The 23,138-nt window shown below is 36.5% G+C and overlaps 1 protein-coding gene across 2 annotated transcripts in view; it reads right to left on the bottom strand.

The window, feature by feature from the left end:
* Positions 1 to 23,138, bottom strand: part of LOC138704539 (melanization protease 1-like) — a 56,683-nt gene that overhangs the window by 14,441 nt on the left and 19,104 nt on the right. For both annotated transcript variants that reach the window (XM_069832536.1, XM_069832535.1), the window contains one exon: positions 1,679 to 2,044. In XM_069832536.1, coding sequence (XP_069688637.1) covers positions 1,679 to 2,044 — 366 coding nt within the window. The remainder of the gene's footprint in view (positions 1 to 1,678; positions 2,045 to 23,138) is intronic.

Here is a 23,138-nt window from a genome sequence, read left to right as displayed (position 1 = left end):
TTAAGGTATTAATTAACTGTTTGAATTAAGATAAGTACAGGTGGTGTGTGTTCCGATTTGAAAGTAGTTGCATTAATATTAGGTCATCAGTAGAGTTACACAAAATACTGTTGCTTTTTGTGTGAGAGGAATAGTCGTGCAAGAGAGAAGTTCGATGTAACTAAATTGTGACCCCTTAGGCAGAAGTAAGAACCAAGCATTAAAAATGTTATTTGTATGCCACTGAGAGATGAGACCAAAATAACATTAACGTTGCATTTTAAACTGGGACTTATGAATAACTATGTAAAGGGTATGACTAGAGATGGAGAAGCTTTTAGGTATCGCCTTCATCAATTTCCACGACTCAGTGATTCTAAAATCAAAGAGGGAATCTTCATAGGTCCTCAAATTAGAAAGTTAATCCTTGATGAACATTTCATGAACTTCTAACAGAAGAGGAGAAAATTTGGGAATCATTCCAGTTAGTTGTACATAATTTTCTTGGAAACAACAAAGCAACAAATTACAGGGAATTAATGGACAATATGCTGATGGCATACAATAGAATGGGGTGCAACATGTCTCTTAAAATGCATTTCCTCCATTTCCACCTGGACTTCTTCTCTGATAATCTCGGAAAAATAACTGATCAACATAGGGAACGTTTTCACCAAGTTATCGCTTCTCTAGAAATATCAGGGTAAATGAAGCACTACGATGATTACTGATTATTGGTGTAGTAAGAGATGCCCTAGAAGTAAATACAGAAGCAAGGCTAAAAAACTATGTATGTAAAGTATGTACCGTATTAATATGGCATAATATTTAAATTTTCTAGAATTTTGGTTTTTATTGAATATCTTTTGAACTAGACCTGATAGAAAAAATCCAATGACATTTTCGGAATCAGCACATCAATTTTCATAAGAATAAGCTACCTTGACCTCGGAGATATAAAAAAAAAACATTTACTTGTTATTTGGTTGTGAATGAGAAAATCATTTATAATATACAATATTATAAAAAAATATCTTGAAAACAAGAACAAACTAAGCATTTTCGCTATCATTTTCGAATTTAGGAGGTCATATTACACTGTAATCGATTGGTTTTACTTCCGATACATGCAACTTGTTACAATTGTTGACCAGTGAATTTTCTACCTTCCTCTTTGTTACCTCTTTGTTACCGTATACCTTAATGTCATCTATCATCTGATATCATCTTCTACCCCAAACTCTTCTCCCGTTCACCATTCCTTCCAGTGCATCCTTCAGTAGACAGTTTCTTCTCAGCCAGTGACCCAACAAATTCCTTTTTTCTCTTCCTGATCAGTTTCAGCATCATTATTCCTTCACCCACTCTTTCTAACACAGCTTCATTTCTTATTCTGTCAGTCCACATCACACATTCCATTATTCTCCATATTCACATTTCAAATGCTTCTAGTCGCTGTTTTGTGTGTTCATCAATTTATTTGCTAGTGTAGGTATACACGAGGGTTGCTTTTATGTGGATTGGATTCGTAATATGAGGCCATAATGATTTACTTAAATGTATAGTTAGAAGAATTTGTTTTAAATGTCTTAAGGAACACTGAGATAATTATGACTGTTGTAAAAATCATTAATACCGTATCCCTGAATGAAGGAAAGAATTATATATGTTACATTATAGGCCTATTGCATGCACTTACTTCTGAAATATCCAATCAGCGCCATCCAAGGATATTGGAACAGTTCTGTTTTCTTTCCATCGATTATTCTCTTAATTAACACTGGACCGCATATGTTGAGGGGGAGAAGTCTCAGGTTGGGGTGATTGGACACATCTGGTGGTTTCTCTGGGGTAGACTGAGATGTGGTGGATGCTGTGGTTGATGCGCAGCAAACAAGTGGGTTATTGCCACTGAATCCACACTGAGCCTGTCTCAAAAAGTTCACTAAATCTGGTGGTAAAGGTCGAGGTGCCTGTGACAGCAGGTTTAATAGGACAGTACAGGCTCTCAGGTTGATGCACTTCCCGCTTCTGTTGTCCGGTGTTGTACAGCTGTCACCTTCCTCTGTAACAAAGTATACAAAATATATAGTATGTCGATTAGAATGTAACAAACCTACACAATCAATCAATCAATCAATCAATCAATCAATCAATCAATCAATCAATCAATCAATCAATCAATCAATCAATCAGGTCTCTAGGCATTACAGCCCATGTACCTAGGAACCTTCTAAGTACATTGAGATTGATGATGCCAAATTTGAGACAGTCCAGAGCTTTGTATATCTTGGATCACTAGTTAATAGTAACAATGATATCTCAGAGGAAATAAGTAGAAGAATACAAAGCGCCAATAGGTGTTATTATGGGCTGCAAAAACAAGTTAAATCAAGATTGCTATCTCGTGGCACAAAATGTAGACTATATAAGACCCTAATAAAACCAGTGTTGACCTATGCATCAGAGACGTGGCCTCTTAGTGAAAGGGATAAATTTAGATTGGCCGCATTCGAAAGGAAGATATTGCGAAGGATTTTTGGACCTGTAAGGGATGGTGAAACTTGGAGAATAAGATATAACAACGAATTATACCAGCTTTATGAGTCTCCCGATATAATAACATCCATTAAGATTGTTCGTTTGAGATGGGCAGGGCATGTTAAGAGAATGGATGAATGTGAAATACCTAGGAAGGTGATGGAATATGGGATTGCTGGAAGAAGAAGAGCTGGAAGGCCAAAGCTACAATGGATGGACTGTGTTATGGACGACATTAAGAGGCTTGGAGTGAAGAACTGGTGGACGGTGGCTAAAGATCGAGACCGATGGAGAAGAATTCTTAAGGAAGCCGAGGCCCGATCCGGGCTGTAGCGCTATGCATGATGATGATGACCTAGATACCTGGCTTCCCCTACATTAGTCGCCCACTATTTATTTATTTACTTATGAACATAATAGTCAAAGCCCAATTACAATGTTTATGACCTAAAATTTACATTATTTATGAAACATAAACAAGGAAAACGAAACGTACCCTTATTAACAGAAGCAAAATAGAAAATAGAAAAATAAATTGAAAATAAGGTATGGAAGTATGTCTGTTCTGGGCTCGTTTCCTCCAACACTTTATGCCCAGTGCTTCCATATTCTTGCTAATGTCATCAAGTCATCTTTTTCTCGGTTCTCCTGATCTCCTGTCCACTGGACGTTTATTGAGGGTCTTCTTTGAGACTTTCTCCACCTTCATGCGCATCAAGAGTCCTATATATTGCAGCCAACAAACATATGCATCGAGACTTAATAATGCATTTTTGGAAAAGCTGTTTCTCTATAAACCCATTGTTGTTGTTAATGGCAATTCATCTGAAATGTGAAGAAAATATCCATCTTCTCACTTGCTTCCGAATAAAGTGCTTAATGATGGTCTTCCTATTTGTCAGAATTTATTCCATCATAGAGTAAAAGATGTTACTTGTTTAAATTTTATTTTCCGTGAATATGGTGCAATTTGTTACTGTTGTTAATTTTAATTTCTTAATGTACTCGCCAAGGCTATCGTATCTACTATCTGGTAAATTAAACATTCAGAAATATGCAACGGCTTCTCTGGGATTTTGTTAAATTGTTTATGATATTTTGAATAGTAAAGATTGTTTAACAGAGGTACATCTGTGTAAAGACTGGTTCACAATAAACCAGGAACGGAAACGAGAACGAGAACGAAAATATTGTTGAAATGTATTTAAATGTATTCACAATTAACTATTGTTAATGCTCACATTTAAAATTTTATTTTAACATTATTTCCGTTCTCGTCATCGTCCTTTCGGTTCCCGGTTTACTGTGAACCAGCCATAAGTAAAGTACGACTTAACGGGTTAGCACCTTTTATTTTACACTTAACGGGCTACACAACCATTTGATTTAACATCTCACTCATCGCCTTTTTTTTTTTTCGTCATTCATTAAATAATGACAGCTTCTTATAATATCGATGTCGCGATTTTCCTAGTATAGCTCTTCGGCTTGCTTGTTCTGCTTCTACCAATATTTCGTTAGGAATTTCAATGCAATCCATTTCTACAATAAAAAAGATAAAAGAAATAAAAATATCCATTTGATCTTGACTTAAGTATCGCTCTAAATCCTTATTTTAAATAAATTTCTGATCAATAGAAGATATACATCTCTGACAACATTTATTTTTTCGAGAACATGAAAGAGTTGGTTCACCCTTTGCACAGAAATTGATCGCTGTCCCACCTCGGAATAGCTCGGATATCATCGTGTGAGCTATGTTTACACGCGTACCATAGATGAATTCATCCATGCGCGTGCGTTTTACATAGAGAGATTCGAAGCCCGGACTTTCTAACGAGAAAAAGACTTCGTAGGGAATATGTTGTTTCGTGACATACAGGTACGTCGCTGCTACGACTTGTCTTCATCCTCGGACCTCGATGCTTAATACGGTATTTCCCCCGTGTGAATCTCGCGTTAACCCGAACGACACTTCACGAATTCACGCTACAGGAGAGCGACCATTTTCCGTGTCAAAGAGTGTACAGTAGTGGCAAAAAAAAAAAAAAAACGGACCGACCCTTGTAGCTGATTTCAGAGCCTTGTTCACAGTGACAGCACGATAGACTGGTAACTAAGACTTTCGTGGTTTGAATTCTGCCTGGGAAGGAAACTTTTTTTTTTGTTCCTTATTCAAATTTATTCCCAATACTTTTTGATTGTAGCGATCTTTTACTACTTAATTAACTTATTATTCCCAGAAAAACAATTTTACCAGCTTATTTTCTAATGGGTTTCGAAATGGGCTACGTCAGCAGTCGAAACTACAACAATTTCAATAGATTACTCGCTATCTTGTGAATGCGGGTGTGGCATGCGCAGTGGCTCATTTCGGGGACTTTGATTATTCCGTCGGTCCGGTTTTTTTGCCATTACTGTACATACATTTTCATATAACTTCAAAATACCCCACACAGTATAAATTCAACGTCTTCATACTTTCATACATAGGCCTAGGTGGAAGTTGTACAAAAATCAAGTAATCTTAACTATGACCATAGATATATTAACAAGAAATAATACTCAATGTGTATGCAAATACAGATATAAAATAATGCTATAATTACGTTATTATTGTTGATGTAATTATAGCAGAATGTCATGGAAACACGTGTATCTTATTCTCTGCTGCTGTAATGTGTAATGGAAGTCATTCTGAATTCTTTTCTCAGTGTCTCTGAAGAGTATTTTACGCAGTGATGCTATTTCTGCATTACGAAACATTACAGGTAGGCCTACAAAATACATTACAGAAAGCGAAAATATTGTTGCCAACTTTACTTGCTAGTGTTTGGGTAAATAGCAATCACTGTAAAAAAATGTCGCTTTCTTAGAAAAATCTGAGGCTTAGAAGTGGAGTTTTTAGTACAAACGTTCGTTTTATTTCACAAAGAGAAAATATACATGCAAATGGTTTTCCATCCAAATAATATTTAACATGCACAATCAGATGTATGTAAATTCGATCGCTAAGGCATAAATTTGTATCTGAAAGCAAAACTAGTAATTTATCTTTGTGAAATTTTTTTACAGTGCTGTTTGTAAATGTTACTTCAGTTTTAGTTAAATAAACAGTGAGAAAATAGGGTTAAATTGACGTTATTTGAATATGTGTTACATGCTAACATGTTATGTTCCTCATCAATATTTACGCAATTGAATAAAAGATATGTAATTCTTAAGAAAATTCAAACTTTTCCATAATGAACTATGATTTAAGTTTTCTTTATATTTGTATTTATTTCTATAGTTTGTAAAGGGAGGTCTGTAGATGATCGTCATTCGACTAATCTCTTACATTAGGTTGAATATATTCAGATACTTGTTCCCACAGACATATCACTTGTCTACCTGTCTCAATCCCTCATTTTGTTGTTCCTACCTGTTATTTGCTAAAGATTATTCTTATGAAGCCAATCACTACAGCGTGTAGTTAATACAGAGCGTTCATTTCAAAACTTCCCAGTCTAAATAACTTACTTACTTATGGCTTTTAAGGAACCCAGACGTTCATTGCCGCCCTCACATAAGCCCGCCATTGGTTCCTATCCCGAGCAAGATTAATCCAGTCTCTACCATCATATCCCACCTCCCTCAAATCCATTTTAATATTATCCTCCCATCTACGTCTCGGCCTCCCCAAAGGTCTTTTCCCCTCCGGCCTCCCAACTAACACTCTATATGCATTTCTGGATTCGCCCATACGTGCTACATGCCCTGCCCATCTCAAACATCTGGATTTAATGTTCCTAATTATGTCAGGTGAAGGATGCAATGCGTGCAGCTCTGCATTGTGTAACTTTCTCCATTCTCCTGTAACTTCATCCCTCTTAGCCCCAAATATAGTCTAAATAACTATAAAATTTAAATTGAATTTCAATTAAACAAAGAACACGTCAATTTAGATATTGAGCGGGAAGTTTAAAACCAGTCTTAACTGATTGTTAAGTTTCACCCCCCTCACCCTCAGTCTCCCCCACTTTCAAATTTCAAATGGCACCCCTATCTTGTGATACCTAAATTTGAAAGAGTATTCAATTGTTTAAACATCACTCATTCATTTGTTTTCTATCGTCGCCTGTTTTGTTATTGTCAGTTGATTGTAGGATGAAAACCCAGTTTATTTTGTGTAATTTCCTAAATGTAATCACTAAAGATGATTTCTGTTCTCTCTTGAAGGGTATACACCATTTTTAAATAATTTAATACACAAACGCTATTATTACATGAAATGCTCAGTGGTCTTTGTAGCTTTATTCTCTTCAGCTCTAATGAAGAATAACAACAATCCAGATTGCCAGGAGACGATAGAAAACAAAAGATGCGAAAACGAATGAGGTGCATAACCAATTGAATGCTCTTTTAAATTAAGTATCACAAAATAGGAGTGCCATTTGAAATTTCAAAGTGGGGTGGGTGGGGGTAAGGGGGTGAAAAGTAATATGCAATTAAGACTAGTTTTAAACTTCCCCTCAATATCTAAATTGACGTGTTTTTTGTTTAATTAAATCCTATTTAAATTATATAGTTATTTAGACTGGGAAGTTTTGAAATGAACGCTCTGTATAATTATATTATGTACATCTTATCACAGTACCACATCTTTTCGGACCTTTAAAACTGCAAAACAACGATTTAGTTACTCCCAATACAGCTTCAAGAAAGAACGTGAATTTAGTCAGACTTATTTCAAATCCTATCAGATCCCGGGTTGGAAAACCCATGGACATTTGCCAGGTCCGGTTATGATTCCCTTATGCATGACGTCACGGCATGATCGAGCAATCAGACATCCATCGAATCTACATCAGTAGGACAGCTGACAGAGGATCTGTAACCCACTTGCGCGTGTAGTGAGTTAATGATACGTTATTGCTTGGTGGAAAACAGGTTTAACGAGAAGAATAGTGAATGGTGTTTCTAGAACGTTCGGAAGCTTCAGAATCTTATGTTTATGTTAGTACCTATTAACAATTCATGTGCAAGGACATTTTAAATAATAACAGGAACAATAACAATGTTGCACTCTGGTGGTTAGCTTGCAAACCAGAGCTTCCCAAACTCTTTTGGCTTAGCGCCCACTTCTGGGAACTGGATACTGGCTACCACTCCCCCACCCCCCCGCCCAAAATTAAGTGTAATCATTTTGAAATGAGCGACAGTGACCTTAAATTGATTTTACATTGTACTTTTGCACTTAATTATTACAAAAAATATAAAATGGATATTAATTAAAGGCAAAATAATATAAAATTTAATAAGAAAATAAACATCTGCTTATAAGCTATATAAATTGATTTTAGACCTATGTATAACGTTTTTGTGTTACTGTTTTTTTTATTTATATTCCTGTGTACAATTTTTTGTATTTCTTGCATGTAGATGGAACTACATCCGAACACGAACTTTACTTATACGGGTGTATCTTTATATATTCTACAGTAGTACTGTGTAAGTAAATATCAAGTATAAAAATCAAATACAATTAAAAATCAAAGTATACAAATAAATATAATTTCATCACCCGTCTGAAGTCCCAAATTTGTCCACATCCCTGATCATCGCTGTCTGCTCACAATCTTCCGCAAATAATCGTTAAAAATATAGACTTACATAATTCACAAAATATCTATATGTTTTTCGTGGTTTAACTTATAATTCCCATGAATACGACATACATTAAGGTGTGTGTTATGTTAAATGTTTATAAACATAAACTTACTGTCAAAATAATTACAGAGCATAAATATCAGAAGTAAATTAAGATCCTTTTGTTAAATATTTTGCCTATTACTATTAATATAAATTTATTCAACTAATATCTATAAAATCTAAACGCTCCTTTTCGACTTCCTTACAATTTATCCGGTGTTGGCTGTGCTGTCAACACCGGAAAACACTCCTATAGACGGACAAATTCCAAAGTACGGCTTATGTCGGTAGAAGAAGTAAACCCGTCGGACTTAAGCAGCAGATGTATTGTATGTAAAAATATCTGTTCGTTAGTAAAAATGGATAGGGCGAAATTACGTGTCCTCGTTGGCCGTTTTACTACGTTATTCACATTTTATAACCAATATAAATTACAATTTGATATGGAGAAGAATAGAGTGTGTGAAATGGACAGGCAGAATAAGAAATGAAGTTGTGTTGGAAGGAGTGGGTGAAGATAGAATAATGCTGAAACTGATCAGGAAGAGAAAAAGGAATTGTTTGGGTCACTGGCTGAGAAGAAACTGCCTACTGAAGGATGCACTGGAAGGAATAGTGAACGGGAGAACAGTTCGGGGCAGAAAAAGATATCAGATGATAAACGACATTAAGATATAAGGCTCATATGCGGAGACAAAGAGGAAGGCAGAAAATAGGAAAGATTGAGAATGCTGGATTTGAAGTGAAAGACCTAGCCTTGGGCAGAGAAGTATGAATGAATAAATGAATGAATAACTACAATTATGATTATGGAGACATCTAAGAGAAAGGGTGATGACATGTCTGTTCAACGATACTCGCCAACATACGAATACGAGGTGAATATCAATACGTCGATGATCCGGGTTCGATCCCCGTCTGGGTCATGAAGAAATTTGTGGTGGACAAAGCTAGCACGAGGGATTTTACACGGGGTTGTCCCGTTTCCCCTAATCATTACATCAATACTCCACAATAATCCTCACTCTGCGAGTTCCTTAGTCGGGCTCTCAGAATAAATTAGAAAATGACTGAAGGTTGTACTCATTAATTGTATTTGACAACAGAATATTCCACGCTCTAACCAAAAAGTGTCCCTTCAAAGTTCTGTAGCATATAACGTTTTTACTACAACAGACTTGGAGTTAAAGAAATAATATAGTAGTTAATGTCCTGTAGTTTCATTCCCGAAACTGGGTGACGTATTCTATGTGCCAGTGTATCCCTGATACAGCGCAGAACTTTCTGTAGGTGGCGAGATCAGGCTGGTATCCCGAAAACAAAAATTAACAGAATGGTTACCGTCAAAAGATGAATGGCAAATCTTTCAACTACCGGGAGTATAATGAAATGTAACCTTAAATAAAACTCGAAAAGGAAACTGCAATGATCACTTGAAAAGCAGACGTTTTAGTTACCGGTAACAAATACAAGAAACCTCTTACATCTGTTCCGAAACACGGAAGATGAATCTTTACTTTCCTGTAGCTAAAATAGCTCTTAAGATCGCCTGATGTATAGCTACAAAAGCCATCAGTTCGCGTTACAATGCACAGCGTCTTCTTTCTTCTGTTGGTAACAACAGTACCGTCTTAATGAATGGGATTATGTTGTGGGAAAAACTGGAACTAATTCACCTTGAATTTGACACGAGGCCGCTGTCTCACTGCAGTACAGAAGCCAGCGTCAGAACTACGCTACACCTCTATTATATTTGTGTTAGTTTTCACGCTTCGGATGTTTGACGGAAGTGGTAATCAGTTTGGCGTAATCGTAAATATCTTAAAACTTATATTTTAACGTTAGCTGCAGTCTCCGTTTCCGGGAACACGCTTCAGATAGCGTCTCCATGGAAAACCCCAACATCTCTCACCTAGTTTGTTGCAAGCAAACACAATACGTTGCACAATTTTTTTCAATCAATGCTCATTATGAGTCCTGTGCAAGTGAATGGATAATGAAAATAATACTGCGGGATACTTGAAAAAGTAATTTCATCAAGTGATTTTATATTCCTTTTTTTTTAACTACACAATTCAGAAATATTTTCTAGCAATCTAAACTGACAAATTTAGCGAGTGACAGACAAGTAATGACAAATGGACAGCACAGAGGGAACGGTAGAAATGGACAGGCGGGTACGGGAATGACGGAAATGGACAGGAAATTATGGGAACGGCGGAAATGGACAGGAGAGTACGGGAACAGCGGAAATGAGCAGGCGAGTACGGGAGCGGCAGAAATGGACAGAGTACGGGAACGGCAGAAATGAGCAGGCGAGTATGGGAACGGCGAAAATTGACAGCAGAGTACGGGAACGACGGAAATGGACAGGAGAGTACGGGAACGGCGAAAATTGACAGGAGAGTACGGGAACGACGGAAATTGACAGGAGAGTACGGGAACGGCGAAAATTGACAGGAGAGTACGGGAACGACGGAAATGGACTGGAGAGTACGGGAACGGCGAAAATTGACAGGAGAGTACGGGAACGACGGAAATGGACAGGAGAGTACGGGAACGCCGAAAATTGACAGGAGAGTACGGGAACGACGGAAATTGACAGGAGAGTACGGGAACGACGGAAATGGACAGGAGAGTACGGGAACGGCGAAAATTGACAGGAGAGTACGGGAACAGCGAAAATTGACAGGAGAGTACGGGGAGTACGGGAACGACGGAAATGGACAGGATAGTACGGGAACGACGGAAATTGACAGAGTACGGGAACGGCGAAAATTGACAGGAGAGTATGAGAACGGCGGAAATGAACAGGCGAATACGGGAACAGGCGAGTACGGGAACGACGGAAATGAACAGGAGAGTACGGGAACAGAGGAAATGGACAGGAGAGTATGGAAACGGCGGAAATGAGCAGGCCAATACGGGAACAGGCGAGTACGGGAACAGCGGAAATGAACAGGAGAGTACGGGAACGGCGAAAATTGACAGGAGAGTACGGGAACGGCGGAAATTGACTTGAGAGTACGGGAACGACGGAAATGGACAGGAGAGTACGGGAACGGCGGAAATGGACAGGAGAGTATGGGAACGGCGGAAATGAGCAGGCCAATACGGGAACAGGAGAGTACGGGAACAGCGGAAATGAACAGGAGAGTACGGGAACGGCGAAAATTGACAGGAGAGTACGGGAACTGCGGAAATTGACTTGAGAGTACGGGAACGACGGAAATGGACAGGAGAGTACGGGAACGGCGGAAATGGACAGGAGAGTATGGGAACGGCGGAAATGAGCAGGCCAATACGGGAACAGGCGAGTACGGGAACGGCAGAAATGAACAGATGGATACGGGAACAGCGGAATTGTTAAAATAATTTGAAAACTTTCTGCAGTCGTTTTGTCAGCCGAGAGTTCCACAAAACTATGACAATAATCGCAGTCATTTGTTCTGAACTTCGCTTCGGAAAGTTGAATATTACAAATGGTTTTATATTGTTTTTATAAACTCTATGATTGCTTCCTCTCGGAGACGTTCTTATTTGTCAAATCAATCTCATCTGCTCATCAACGTTATGCAACGTGTGCGGTTCAAGACGTTATTAAATAAAAAACTGAAAATAATAATATTCAGTCAATTACGTTCTAACAAGAAGTCAGGTTTAGATTCAGTTGCTGAGTCTCTATTTAATGTACGAAGTCATGTGTCAAAAATGTGTATTAATTACACAGACATCAATTATGTATTAATTATTTCTGGAGTTTTTTATACATGCTTTAACATCTGTTGTCATATCGCATAGGAGAATCTGTGGGATACCAGTAGGCCGCGTTTACTATTGCTGACTTCCTGTTTCTATTGTGTGTTGGAGATGGCTTGTCTTCATGTAACTGATTTTAGATTTTTTATTAATGTTTATGATACTGGTGACTGAGGCGGTGATGAATAATGGAATGTAAATTTCCAATTCAACATTTGCCTTTGTGACTGAGGGAAACCACGAAAAACCCCAGTCAGATTGGTCGGCAACGAGGTTTGAACCCGGGACTTCCAGAATGTGAGTCTCAAACCCTACTGTCTGAGTCTCTGAGCCAACTCGCTCGTTTTTTTTTTTTTTTTTTTTTTTTTTTTTTTTTTTTTTTTTTTTTTTTTTTTTGGAGTCTTGTCTTCACACATCACGGTTTAGAGATATACAAAGTGTAATGGAGTAATGTGATATTGCATAAAATAGATTTAGGCCCTATTGATTATACTTTTCTATAATCCATACACCACCTAACTCTGAGAATGGCTACGTTTTAACCCGTGCACTTGTCCCGCATATTTGTTACCGTACTTATGAATTTCTCTACTTCCGGAACCAGATATTATAACTAACTAAAATACTGTGAACAAGTCCTTTGCTCTAGTATCAGCCTAGCATCAAGCACGAGCAGACCAATACATCCATAACTGTAAGTTACTTTTCTTACATAATAGGCACTGCAGTTAACCATACCAAAGGAATTTCCAATACAATTACAAACATCCCCAACTTTATAAATTAATTTAATCATATTGTTACAGACACGCCAGGCGATACTATAGCCACGGACCTGACAATCTTCATCCTGTTATAATATTACATAAGCCATCAATCTAATAGAAGTGTCTCAACATCACTTTTAGAAACATAGTCATGTCACGACCTCGCGTCCAACTCAACGCAAAACAAGATCACCACAAGTGCCTCATCTAACTTCCAACCAGCAGTGGTCACATACTTCACATAGTCAAAGTGATATAAAAACCAAGTGCTTTTAAATATTTTAAATCGTTTTAAACAGTTTTTAAACAGTGTCTTACATAGTGTTTTAAACAACGACAGAAACATTGCAATTCAAGTTTGATAAAGTGTGGTACTAAATAGCATATAAGAGTTAAGGTGATCATTTGTGTAATCATGACAACACTTCACCGACACCGCACAGCATACACAAAAACACTGACCACTTCAGTCCAGATACATGCACCCACAGGCTTGGTTTACAATTAAAATAATATACAAACATCTGAAGATGGTACAAGTTACGTACCGAAAACGTTAATGAGGAAAATATGACTAATTAACTCATTCATTTGTATGATAAGCAAAGGCGGTAAATATACATATAATTATAGTCAAATACCGTACTTATGTTTATGTATATATCTTATCCGCAATAGAAAAATCTATTTCTTTGCTGGTTGATATGTATGATACATGCATTAGAATGTGGCAGACTACTTAAGGCTGGTTCACAATAAACGGGGAACGGAAACAACGAGAACGGAAATAACGTTAAAATAAATGTATTTCAATGTGAGCATTCTCAACAGTTAATTGTGAATGCTCACATTTAAATACATTTATTTGAACAATATTTCCGTTCTCGTTTCCTTTCCCGGTTTATTGTGGACCAGCCTTTATTGTGTAAACAGAATTTATTTATAAAAAGCATAATTTGCGAATAAAAAGACACTGCGAGACGGAACAGCAAAGGTAATGCGCTCGTATTTAATAGGAAAATGTACAAAAATGAATACATCTGATAGACAACTCATATTATGAAATGTTAAATTTAGCCTACCAAGTAAATTGTATGTTGAGTTTGACAGTTTTAATGATCGTGGGATACGTTGATAACAATGATCATCTTTTTCTATTATCATAATTAAAATTAATTACTGCTCATAAACCACTGTCTTTTACGTACAGTATTATTAAGGACAAGAAACATTAATAATTGGAAATGTGTTTTACAATCAGTTTTATATTCGGATACATGCACTGTATGACTAAAAAATAAGAGCTCACATCATCCGATGCACTGATATGCTTTGTCATCGCTAAGTAAGAGATGAAATACCTTCTACTACACATTTCTCCAGATGAAAATACTCCTTAGCGCATGTTAGGTCGGTTTATGCGATTTCACATATTTAATATCAATACAGACGTGGACAAATTATTAGCAAAATTGATTTTTTAGGACAAAACATTAGTTTGGTGTAAAATGTGACTATATTTCTCCATGTATAGTCTCTGGTCTGTTTTGTCTATACCTCATGAGCATGTCTTATCAAGTGTTCGTGCTCCTGAAGCAAATGAGAATTAATTATGCTCGGTTTACACAGGAACTGCATTCTAGCTATTTATTTACTTTTCTCACACGAGGGAAAAATCTGTTCCTTTATCCTTTTCTGTTCCGTTTACTACGCAATTTCACTTTCAAACACACAATGCAGGCAAGGTTAACCACCCTAGGGGACCAAGGTTTTTTGGAAGGGATGGTGGGTGCCCAGGGTTGGAAGCAGGTAGCAGTGCCTCTTCACAATTGAAGTTGCTGTGTCTGTGTAAGGATGGGCAAGACAAAAGATATTTCTCCTCGAAAACGTGCAAGAATTGAGGTGTTATTGAAGTCAACAAATAAAACCCAGAGCGAAGTAAGCCGAATTGTGGGTGTTAGTGTGTCATACGTTAACCGGTTTGCAAAGAAACTGAATGAACAAAAGGGCACCTCACCCCAGCGAAAGGGAAAATATGGCCGAAAGCGGGCTACAACAGAAGTTCTTGATCGACTTTTGATAAGAAAAGCACGTCAGAATAGACATTTAACATCAACACAAATTCAACGTATCGCTCAAGAGCATGGTGCAGAAATTACGGCAAGAACTGTGAGGAGAAGATTGTTTGAACATGACTTGAAGGCACGGCGACCCCGCAACAAACAAAAACTTACCCCTGCCATGACGAAGAAACGACTTCAGTGGGCTAAATTATACCAGAACTGGACCATTCAGCAATGGAGTAAGGTAATTTTAAAATAAATAAAGAGAAGTGAACATAATAATATAAAATCGATAACATTTAGGAGGAAAACGTAGAAAATAGGCAGCTAATTTGAATCGCCATTTGGTTTTATTTTACAACAAATGTCGATTATCTTTTTTCAGGTTGTGTTCAGTGATGAAACAATAATTTATGTAGAGGATGAAAGCCCTCAATATGTAAGAAGCCCAGGAGAAGCGTTCAAAAAGGAATGCATCGTGCAACATGTGAAATATCCAACTAAAGTGATGATCTGGGGGGCTATTTCGGTATACGGACCAGGAAAAATACATGTTGTAGAGGGAAATATGAACAGTGCACAGTACAAGGAGGTCATCAGAGACTGTTTAGTGCCTACATTAAATGAGTGGTTTCCTTCTGGAGATGGAATATTTATGCATGATGGTGTACCTTGTCATCGATCAAAAACTGTGAGTGCTGAACTTGCTTCATTGGACATTCCTGTGCTTCAATGGCCAGGCAATAGCCCGGACATGAACCCTATAGAGTCTTTGTGGAATGTGTTAAAAACTAAAGTGAAAGCGAGAAAGCCTACCACTAAAGCTCAATTAATAGAACATACCCTTTCAATTTGGAGAGAAGATGAGGAATTAGCAATTTTGTGTAGAACTTTGGTTGAAGGGATGCCACGAAGAATAGAGGCTTTGATTGCAGCCAAAGGGGGTCACACGAAATATTGAATTCTTATGATGTATGAAAATTTCAGTAATCACACCTAAATGTACTTAGCTTCAATGAAAATAAAGAATATTTAAAAAAATGTCAATTTTGCTAATAATTTGTCCACGTCTGTACAATGAAATTGAAGAATTTGTATGAAATAAAGAATGTTTCATAAGTAACTGACACTTTCAATGGCTCTACAGTAAACCAATTTTCACTTTCTTGCTGAGCCTGGGCCTTCAAAAGAGCAAATATTCAATATAAAATTCTTTGAAAATATGCATTTAAAATGTCTAGTAGGCCTAACGCATTAACGTCGAGGAATGCCATTTTTAAGATGGTTAGTGTATTTCAGCACTCAACTTGTATTTTGCACACAAATGAGATCTCTAATGTCTCATACGAAAATGGACCAGATGTCTAGCCTCTTTCATTGCCACATTCTTCTGTATAACAACAAGGAAAGTATGACGTTTAAATAGCTGTGCAAGTGGAAAGCAGCTGGATTTCTTCGAAGCGACGAGTTTCCTCCAGAACTCGACCCTGACCTCGCGCTGCCGATCTCGAGTCGGGTCGTGATTATTGCCTGCACGAAGCAGGATGTACGACTGTTTCATGTTCACGTGGTGTAAAGCTACCATTAAATGAACACTATTTTCTACAACGATTTCCGAAAAAAAGGAAACAAATTTAGAGACCGTCGACAGTTTCTCTGTGTCTGCGCTTTAGACTGCCTGTACCGTCTTGTGTCCGTAGGCTAGTTCAGTGTCTTGACGATTTGAAATAAATTTGCTTTCTGCTAGTGTTTTGAGATTTAATCGATTAATCGACCAATTTCTGTTGTAAGATTAATCGATCAAAAATATTTAATCTCTTAATCGAGCCGATTAAAATTAATCGGCTGTCCTTGATATTAATTATTATTTTGCTAATGCAAACTCAGACTAAAAATTCCGATATTCGTCTCTCAGAAATTGCTTACTTCAAAGCACAGAAGTACCGTTATTTTGTAACTGCAAAGCAGGTAGCAAGTAGCATACAGCAAATCTCGGTGAAACGTTTGGATTTAAATTGAACGATCGTGGAGAAGTGCTTGACAGAAAAAAAAGTTTTTTTTTTTTTTTTCGTGTTTAGTGATGCAGGAAACGTTGTTACTAAACGTAGAGCGGCACTTAATTCGGAGCATGTGAATGCACTCATGTTTAAAATCATGGGTGAAGCAGTTTTAACTACGTAGGTTAGTCTTCATACTTTTTTATTTGTGTAGAAAAGTACAGCAGAGCCCGTATAGGCCAGTTTCTGTCTGATGATTTTCCAATTCACTGCGGGCTAAAGCAAGGAGATGCACTATCACCAAATACTTTTTAACTTAGCTCTAGAATATGCCATTAGGAAAGTCCAGGAAAACAGACAGAGTTTGGAATTGAACGGGTTACATCATCTTGTTCTCTATGCGGATGACGTGAATATGTTAGAAGAAAATCCACAAACTAGGCCTATTGGAAAAAAAAACGGGAATTTTACTTGAAGCAAGTAAAGATATAGGTTTGGAAGTAAATCCCGAAAAGATAAAGTATATGATTATGTCTCGTGACCAGAATATTCTACGAAATGGAAATATAAAAATTGGAAATTTGTCCTTTTGAAGAATTGGAAAAATTCAAATATCTTGGAGTAACAGTAATAAATATAAATGACACTTGGGAGGAAATTAAACGCAGAATAGATATGGGAAATGCCTGTTATTATTCGGTAGAGAAGATATTGTCATCCAGTCTGCTCTCAAAAAAGCTGAAAGTTAGAGTTCATAAAACAATTATATTACCAGTTATTTACGGTTGTAAAACTTGGACTCTCACTTTAAGAGTGGAACAGAGGCTAAGGGTGTTCGAGAATAAGGTGTTTAAGAAAATATTTGGGTCTAACATGGACGAAGTTACAGGAAAATGGAGAAATTAACACAACGCAGAATTATTACACGCATTATATTCTTCACCTGACATAATTAGGAACATTAAATTCAGACGTTTGAGATGGGCAGGGCATGTAGTACATATGGATGAATCCAGAAATGTATATAGAGTGTTAGTTGGGAGGCCGGAGGGAAAAAGACCTTTGGGGAGGCCGAGACGTAGATGGGAGGATAATGTTAAAATGGATTTGAGGGAAGTGGGATATGATGGTAGAGACTGAATGAATCTTGTTCAGGATAGGCCCGATGGCAGGTTTATGTCAGGGCGGAAATGGACCTCCGGGCTCCTTAAAAGCCAAAAGTAAAAAAAGAATAGCCTAAATTGTAAGTAATAAAACATACATTTATTCAATATTAAATTCACTATAGGCCTATAAAACAAAGTCCATTATACAGCGTAAGTATAGTGTAATGAAATACATCCCTTTTCGCGACGAGTCATTACTAACGACTCATTAGATAGCAATGTAAGGTAATAATATCTGGTATGCGACACCTGCATTGTTGTCATCATCTATCTGATGTAACATCATTCTTTCTGATTCCACTAAAATTGTGAAAGACGAAGCAACTGTGATCGAGTTTTATCTCAGTGTTTCAGATTCCATGTCATCTCTTTTCACAATTTAGCTTAATTTTCACATAAATCATTATGCCATGCCACACAAAATTACAGCATAAAGCCATCACAAATACACTAGTACATAATTGCGCTCATTGACCTTCTTTCGGATTGTGATAGTGAAGCATGTAGTGATGAATTGAGACTGTTTTCACCGGGAGGGAGAAATAAAACAGCGGGGTGAAGTTAGCTTTTTTACGTTAATGCTCCTCATTTTCAGTTAGACATTATTATTATTATTATTATTATTATTATTATTACTATTACTAGTGGCTTGTGCAGCAAATACTGCTGCAAACTAAGTTCGTTAGACGTTCAAATAAAATTTTTTCAGATTTATTTTCAATGAAGAATACTTGTCTTTTTGATAGTTATTTGCTTCCATAATAATGAAACATACTCCCTCTGAATGGATTTTTTTAGGCCAAATACTTTTTCTTGAACCTATCCAACTTCAGTTTTAGAGTTTCAAGGCGAAAACGCAAGTATCAATGTCAGGACGATAGCAGTAGCTATTTCAGGTCATTGTGGATTGTAGGCGAAATTTAAAAAAATGTCAGGTGTGCTAAGCTTTCGAACAATAGCATTTTCGTAAAGCTGCTGCATGTAGAACTTGAAATGTAGAGCGTAAAATCATTTTATCCTACTAAGAGATCTTGCTGAAATGGTCTGGAGACCAGAAAATTTTGTAGGCCTCTTATTTTATCAGTAAGTAATACCTTTTGAGCTTTCCTTAGGAACTGTAATTTTTGCGCTCTCTCGAGCCAATACTGAAGACAATGACACATATCAATATCTACACTACACCGCCATTAAGTATATGAAAAAGACCCAATCCCACTGGGTTAATAAGTATAAAAATATTTGATTTTTAATAACAATATTATTATCTTACTTTAGTTTTGTAGTTATATATAGCAGCCACTCAGTAAATTATACTCTTAGAAATGAAAATCTAAATTAAGATATTCTCTACATTTACTTACATAACCACAAAACGTTTCACTTTCATGTCATCAATATAGCATCAATATTATGTACAATTAATGAAAAATAGATGCATCATGATATTAACTACCGGTATAATAATATTTAATTTCTAATGGTAATAATGTCATTAAACCACCTCAAGTTTCGTAGATTTGAATATCCAATACACAGCTGTACTCAGAAAATTATACACTTCTGAATCAGTTTTTAATAACAAATTGAATTGAGCTCTAAATATGTCGACAATCCTGCAGGTCATGGCCTTCGTGTAATAGCCCATTGTTTATTGTAGTGTGTGTTTTGTTCTGAAATTCAATCAAGTCGGCCGTGATTGAATAAAATTAGTTCTCAAAACTGACAACAGATGGATTTTGGAAAATAGGAAAATTATGTAGGAAAATTGACATTTCACTGAAAATTACTACTTTTCCGAAAAACTTTGGGTTCCAAGCTTCAAAATGAGGGGCCATTTATTAAAATCCGTTCAGCCGTTTTCACGTAATTTCCATTACCAGTTCAAATTATATATATAGATTATTATTATTATTATTATTATTATTATTATTATTATTATTATTATTATTATTAATCGAATCGAATGTAAGCCCTATATGCGTCTTATGGATACACGATACTTTGCTAAGGTTAGTCCATTTCGTTATTAGTTTTGAATTTATAAAACAACAAACAGTAAAATGAATAATTTATGCTAATGAAGGTGTTTTCAAATCAAATCCACGTGTGAGACAGAGTTAGTATGTTTTTGACTCATGTATACAGATTGGAAGAAATATACTGTAACTGTGTATATTTTAACAGCGTATTCCTTGGATAGAATACAACAAAACATTTTAATACCATATGAATTTTTTCTCAGAATAAAATATTTTTCCCCTATTAAAACTGTTTTACTCGATAAGTATTATTCGTACGATACTGATTTTTAGTCTTATCATTAGAGAAACTGATAAAGAATAATTTATCCCTTTACAGTTTTTAATTAAATAAGATTTGCAAGTATCGTTATTTCCTGCCCATAGGAAGTTTGGTAAGTCTTCTGCAGTGACTGAGGGATAGAATGCTACTATTCAGACCTGAGTCAGGGTGTGTACAGTATTTGTAGATGAGTCTGCGATGCGCTGTTGCCAAACTACGCACACTTTCAGTCTAATTGTCTAATTAGCTTTCTACTTAATTACAAAACGCATAACTGTTTTTATTTATTTATTTTAATGTATTCTATTTCTCCCTTTAATCTATACAATTATATCACTTCCACTCTGTATTTATATATACACGCAGTATAATAGGCTATGTCCCGCGCCGTGGCGTCGTGGTCTAAGGCATCTGCCTAGGACTCGCGTTACGGATTGCGCGCTGATTTGAGTCCTCATGGGGGAAGAAATTTTCTCATGAAATTTCGGTCAGTGTATGGGACCGGTGCCCACCCAGCATCGTGATGCACTTGGGAAGCTACGATAGGTAGCGAAATCCGGTTGCGAAAGCCAGCTGTAACGGCCGGGGGTATCATCGTGCTAACCACACCATACCTCCATTCTGGTTGGATGATCGTCCACCCCTGCTTCGGCATGTGAGCGTGAGGCCAGCAGCCGGCTGGTCGGTCTAGGCCCTTCACGGGCTGTAGCGCCACGGATTATTATTATTATTATTATTATATAATAGGCTATATTGTATAAAACATATATACAGTGTGGAAGTAAAATAACCTTCCTGACTGAAACGGACGATAGGGTACACTTAAATGAATAGAAAATCTATATAATGTTTTGTGAGTAAATGTACGGTTAAATAGAACATTAAGTTCGAAATTTTAGCAGTACGGCAACATCATCGCTAACACACACTTCTCGTGATACAGATGTCAGAGGTCAACGAACTCTATGTTTCTTGCTACGTGAGCTGTTCTCTGGCGCGTCGTGCAGTGGCTTGAAATGAGAGGTTTTTAAAATTAAATTTACACGAAAACCGTCCACACTATTGAAAGACGCCAGAGAAATAAATTATTCTTTATTAGTTTTCCTATCGATAAATCACGATCCTATTCGCAATAGTTATCGAATAAAAGGTTATTAAACATCTGAGAAAAAAAAACATTTTTTTCTGAAAAAAACTATTAATTTTCTACTAATATGACATTATAGTCTTTTTTTGTTACATACAACAGCTATTCACTCTGAAAATCTGCAAGGCTATTTCACTTTCACCCTGTATATGAAATATTGTGACAAGAAACATAGAATAATCCTTAATGTTTTAGTTCATTTTTGAATTGAATCGTATTGGAAATGTCTTATAGTAAAACTGTGTAGACGCAGCCGAAATCTCTGTGACGGAGGGTTATTTTGAACTCCCCCAGGAACTCTCTGAATTCATCACTGATAATGGGCAATGGGGAAAAGAGATGGAAGCATATTAACATAAGCGAAAATGAGATTTACAAATCCATAGTAAGCTTACAACTTAAATTATCGAATGAAGATAACTCGAAGAGTAGATAATCAAACTTTGAGGAACCAATTTCACAGAATTTCTTACAGAGAAAACAGCGTGTAAGTAATGAAGGCCTCGTATGCGAACATCATCTGGGCACGAAGTAGTGCTTACTGCGTTTCATAAGTTCAGCATCATGCTTTAACCGCGGGAAAGAACCACAGAATGGCCTCCACACATTTCCCGGAAGATACGAAGAAGAGTAAATTCTTTAAATCAATCCTGGATGGAATTCAGATCCTTTCATGTTACAGTAAGGATTCTAAACCAATAAAAAGATCTCGACAGTAAGATGATGTTATATCAGAATAACTTCGCTAATATCTCATCCAATTGAAGGGTTTAATACATCTTGCATAATTCTATTACTTACAAATTTTATCTTGTGGATATGTAGAAGTTCTTTTAGGACCGTGATCTGTAGTAAGTTTTACTGTTATAACCTGTTGTATTACGTCTAGTAAAATAGTAATTTCTGCAATCGTGAAATCCATAGAAATTACGCATTTAACTTTTATAGTTACATAATTTCTAGGAGATATATTCCACAAGGTACCTGAAGGTACCTGATGTAGAGCAAATCAGATTGTGAATTTTACGAGACTTAAAAGGAAACCAAAATAATCTTGCCAGATTTTTTTATTACATTTACTAGGCCTATTTTTTTTGTATAACCTCTTCTCCTCACGTTCATATCTAAACCAGAGACTAACATACTTTAGTATGGAATGTAAAGTTTTAACAACAAGAAATATGCTGCTATCAATACTAATCATTTTGAAAGATGATATGGAGGCCTATGATAAAAAAAACACAGTGACTAAATTTGAACAAAACTATGCTTTTGTAATTTTAGTTTTACAGTAACCACTCGCAAGAATACTGACAAGTGAGTGGATTTTCCTCTTAGATCACGACATTGATAAATGTAGGGGAGAATATTGTACCTTGGAACACTTTTTACATTTATGCCCATATCTTTCGTTGTATTCAAGATTTTACATTCACATTTGTCTTGATTGAGGAAACACTCTATAGCCATCGATACATATGCCTGACTATATTATATTGAATACCCCAAGAAGGGAGAGTCCATTTTTTAGAAAACGTGGCAAGTGTTCCAAGGTACAACATGGTAATGTACCTTGGAACAGTGGATGTTTTGAAGGTGGAAAACTTACACTACGGAAATTTATGTTGTATTTAATAATCCACATTAAATTATCACATAAGCATATCAGAAAACAATGATAAATGGATAAACTTCTTAAGTAGGCCTATTAATGAATGTAAAAA

The sequence above is a fragment of the Periplaneta americana genome, chromosome 8 (assembly GCF_040183065.1).
Source record: "Periplaneta americana isolate PAMFEO1 chromosome 8, P.americana_PAMFEO1_priV1, whole genome shotgun sequence".
Lineage (NCBI taxonomy): Eukaryota > Metazoa > Arthropoda > Insecta > Blattodea > Blattidae > Periplaneta > Periplaneta americana.
The sequence above is the reverse complement of the archived record's forward strand: the minus strand, read 5'-3'. Positions and strand labels throughout refer to the sequence as shown.